Source organism: Penaeus vannamei, chromosome 32 (genome assembly GCF_042767895.1).
Source record: "Penaeus vannamei isolate JL-2024 chromosome 32, ASM4276789v1, whole genome shotgun sequence".
NCBI classification, from domain to species: Eukaryota; Metazoa; Arthropoda; class Malacostraca; order Decapoda; family Penaeidae; genus Penaeus; species Penaeus vannamei.
The window spans coordinates 20,475,960-20,480,282 of record NC_091580.1 but is presented as its reverse complement, the minus strand read 5'-3'; the positions used below and the strand labels follow the sequence as shown (position 1 = coordinate 20,480,282).

The 4,323-nt window shown below is 39.2% G+C and overlaps 1 protein-coding gene across 1 annotated transcript in view; it reads right to left on the bottom strand.

Moving 5' to 3' along the window:
- Positions 1–970: 970 nt before the first annotated feature.
- The window catches only part of LOC113814583 (uncharacterized), an 8,481-nt gene continuing 5,128 nt past the window's right edge, over positions 971–4,323 (bottom strand). The window contains exons 2-3 of the mRNA XM_027366635.2: positions 2,673–3,662; positions 971–1,432 (exon numbers count right to left, since the gene is read on the bottom strand). Of these exons, the coding sequence (XP_027222436.2) occupies positions 1,271–1,432; positions 2,673–3,608 (1,098 nt within the window). The 5' untranslated portion in view covers positions 3,609–3,662 and the 3' untranslated portion in view covers positions 971–1,270. The remainder of the gene's footprint in view (positions 1,433–2,672; positions 3,663–4,323) is intronic.

Sequence of the window (4,323 nt, the reverse complement as noted above, 5' to 3'; positions counted from 1 at the left end):
ATGTATCATGTTTTTGTATTTGTAGTTTTTGACTAAATAATTTTTTTGATTTTGATTCTGATTCTAAAGTGTGGGAGCCGTGTTGAAAGGACGAAAGGCTGGCTTTGTGTCAGTCCTGAACGGCCTTCTTACTCCGTTTGCTATTCCTTCTTACCCTTTTCACTACCATGCTAACCTACAGCGTTTTACAACCTGTGACATCTTACATATTTTGTCCTTATTGCTAATTAATTCTTAAACTATTTGCCACAATACTTTGTAAATAAAGTTGTATAACCTTTTCTTGCCTTGGGGCTTCGTCCCCAAGCCTCGCCCTATTTCTATATTTTGCATACGCCGTTAATGACCATGTTTGTATTTATTCACCTCATATATGAATTAATATAGTCTATATTTTGGGGTGTTTTGTTGTCAGCTAATTACGGAAATTTGTCTGTTAGACGGAAAACTACCAACAGTTACTACGTTTATACTACCGATGGACCGCTTATAATGATCAGTTGTGGTAGTATAGTCCGCGGAAATCAAATTTGACAAGATATCGAGAGGACCTGAAATATACTGGAGAAACTGCGGTGTATATATCTGAGGAGGTTTGCTGATCTGTGCGTTGAGACTGTGGTGATCGCTAAACTCCTTTTCTGTAAACAATAAATGCGATTCATTGATACCAACTTCATTAGTTGTGACGACGAGCAACTTTTCTGTATAATTACAGAAACAATAGAATAAATGAGGATATGCGAGCTAAAAGTTCTCAGAAAGAAGGCCAAAAAAGCGTGTATTATACTCGTATTAGCTAATATTAATCGTATGTTAAAGGACTTTAAACTGGTCAGAGAACAAGTACCATACATCTCGGTATTGGATTTAATTTTGATCTTCAAAACATAAAATCAAGAAGCTTGATTGCTTATAACAATAACATAACTACCTGTGTGTTTGAGAGAAAGCTCGAAGAAGGTTGTCAATTTGTTTTATTGTCAATTATCATACATTGAAGAACCGTTCGAGATTGCTGATACAAGCGCTCCGAATCGGTCTTACGTCACATTATCCGTCTTTTCGTGTCTTCAGCAGTGAACAAAACTCATGAAAACTCTCTACATCCTTTGATAACATCCTCATTACTCTACAGTCCTATCTAACATTTAACTTTTTCTCTCCTTTTCCTGTCAACATAAATAAAAACGATAACAAAAAATCTTATCAGCATGAACAGCGCTGTCTTACGCATTATATCCTAATAATTTATGGCACATCACCGACATCATCTCTTACGCACTTTCACTCTTTCTTGCAACTTCCACAGGGTCAGGATGTGCAAGGGTTCCTGAAGACCTTCCTGCTGCAGGTACTGAAGAAGGTCGTCTCCATCGGCCGACGACCTCACCAGCAGGTAGCCGTTTCGGGGAAGGAGCCAGCGGAAGACCTAGAGGTAGATACAGCTTATTATTATTACCGAAGGAAGTTCATCGTCATTGTATTTAGTTAGATGTTTCTCACTGTATATAGCTGACCAGTTATTACATATGACTGGCTAATTAACATTGTATAAAGTTAGGCAGTTATCGTTATGTGCAGTTAAACGATTATTGCTTTTATTCGTATGTATTGCTGATCTCCCTGTTGATAGGGAAACATTTCTGAATCGAAAGTTCGATGTGTATATAGTATTTCATACAGTTAGCTAATTACCCTTGTTATTGCATATGTTTGCCTAATTTGAACTGCATTGCCGTGTGTGCATGTATATATATATATATATATATATATATATATATATATATATATATATATATATATATATATATTTATATATAAGATATGTACAGTAGATATAGATGTGCATTGAAAAATATATAGCTAAATATGTAGATAATTTAGAGAAATATTTAGATATATACATATAGATGTAGACATAAAAATATATATAGACATTTATTAACAGAGATAGATGCATATAAATAGATATAGATAGGCAGACTATAAATCTAGACAGGTCCATAAAGATACAGACATATCATGTGTGAATATAAATTATTTACACATGTACATGCATACAGTATACGCGTGTGCGTCTCTGTAACAATTATCTAACTTACGCTTCCAGATAGCAACCTTTCTTCTCTTTTTGGCTTTACATTTACATTTACATAATAAAGATTCACCTTTAAAAGTCGTGGTCTTTTAAGTACATTGATTATAGGTCTGTACATTATACATTGAAACATCATTGTGTACGAGAGATTATTCATTTCTGTTATTTCCTTTCGCAGCAGTATTGTCTCCACGTGCTGAATATGTGATGCTGCTGCATAATATATTACCGTTACACTGCACACACTCCTTACAGCTTATGCTTATAGTGTCGACATATACCTTGCCATGTTCGTCATGTTATCAGGTAAGTCATAGCATCTCACTGGCTGCTATATATTGGTAGAAATAACGGTTCTTAATTTTGGTGTAGGATTTCTATTGTGAATTTGTGTATTCTTAACTGATGGTCGTGTTTACACTGATCTGTTTTCGTAATTACTCTGATCTTTAAAAATGATGGTTTTACTGTATACTTATCATTATACTCACATGGCTTGATTGGCATCATAAGAAATCAGAAATGCTGTCTATAGTCGTGACCATGTGCGTTGCATCGGTCGTACACTCACCTGCAGGAGTTTCCACACGACTTCGTACTTGTGCAAAGAATTAAGTCCGGCAAGGTCGAATTTGGTGTCAAAGGTGATGAGGGGCGAGAACTTGAGTTTCTTCATCTCCTCCATGAAAGTGTAATCTGCATCCACTGTTAGACTGTACTTCGTCGCTCCTCCTGCTTCTCCCTCATCCCATGATCCTTGTATGGTATTGGAAGTGAGAGCTGTATCTTCATTCCACTTGTATGACAAGGGGTTCACTTCGTAACTTGGCTTGTATTTTCGTCTGCCTCTCTTACCGCTGTGACACTTCCTCGAATATTGCGTTTGCTTGCCTTTGAGGAGTCTCTGTCGACAGTCGCGGTGCTTCTGAACGGAGCATCGGTACGAGTGCTTGCCGCGGCGCCCCTTGGCTTCATCGACGAGGCAGTGGGTCTGCGAAGCCGTCAGTAGGTCAATCAGGTCGTCGAAGGCATTAACTTCCGGTGACACTTTGATGTTCTTCTGGGGTCTGGAGGATGACACTGGGTTTACTTCTCTCAAGGGAGGGAATCCCTGGCTAACCGATGGCGATGCCGCGAACTCGTTTTTTCGTGAACTACCCGCACTCGGAACTTCAGTGCTGCCCAGGACGTCATAGTAACTCACGCGAGGCGAATAGTCTACGAACTCACTGTTAAAATCGCTGTCATTTTGAGAAACCGCTTCCGGACCGACAGTTCCCCCGTCACCGAAATTTCTCGGCCCGACTTCCCCTTCGAGTGTTCGGCTCCTGGCTTCCTGCTCGACAGATTTCAGGACCCGACGTCGGTTTCGGTTGCCACGGGGGAGGATGTCCAGGGGCAGCTTCGCGTCGAGTGTGTACTGGACCTCCAACACCATCACGAGGGCCAAGAGGATGAGGTATACGAGGATGAGGTGTGAGGACGAGAGAACTGAACACTGGCTCATGGTGAGGGGATGGCCTGGCTGGTGCTCGGGCTGGGGCTGCGGGCGGACTGCGGCCTGGAATGGAGAGGAGGCGGTGGCGTAACACGATATATATTTGGTGTGTGTGTGTGCTTTCGTGGGCGATGACAGGAGTAAATTAATCGATTACCATTACAGAATAAATAATCATGATTACAGTCATGATTACATGGCTATTTATGGATCATAATGAGTATGTTTACATTTTTACGCGTGCAAAATATCTCTTAGCAATAAGAAGTAGAGAGAATTTCACAGTACATATTTATATGCAAATATAATGTTCATGAAAATGACCTGTATTATGAATATCATAAAATTGTTTGTGTTGATCAGATTACATACTATTTACTAAATAGTTGGTATACTGTTCCATTTTATTGAAATTCAGGCACAATGTATGGTAACTAATACATAATTTAAAAATGAAACAAAATGGGAGGATATTCTATAACTACTTCATTATTATTTCTTCAAGTTATCAAAATTTCGATGTTTAAACTTCCAGTAAAACCAATTTCGAATGTTTCACCAATACGCATGGCACGATGTATATTTGTGCTTGAACAGCTCACAAATACTGGTATGCCTAGGGGATGGGTGGACGAGTTGTTACCATGTTCTGAACTGCGGGTTTTTCTGTGGGACTTGAGCAAATTAGTCGTTGGGTCGCTTGGCAGAAGCGATCATAATATTG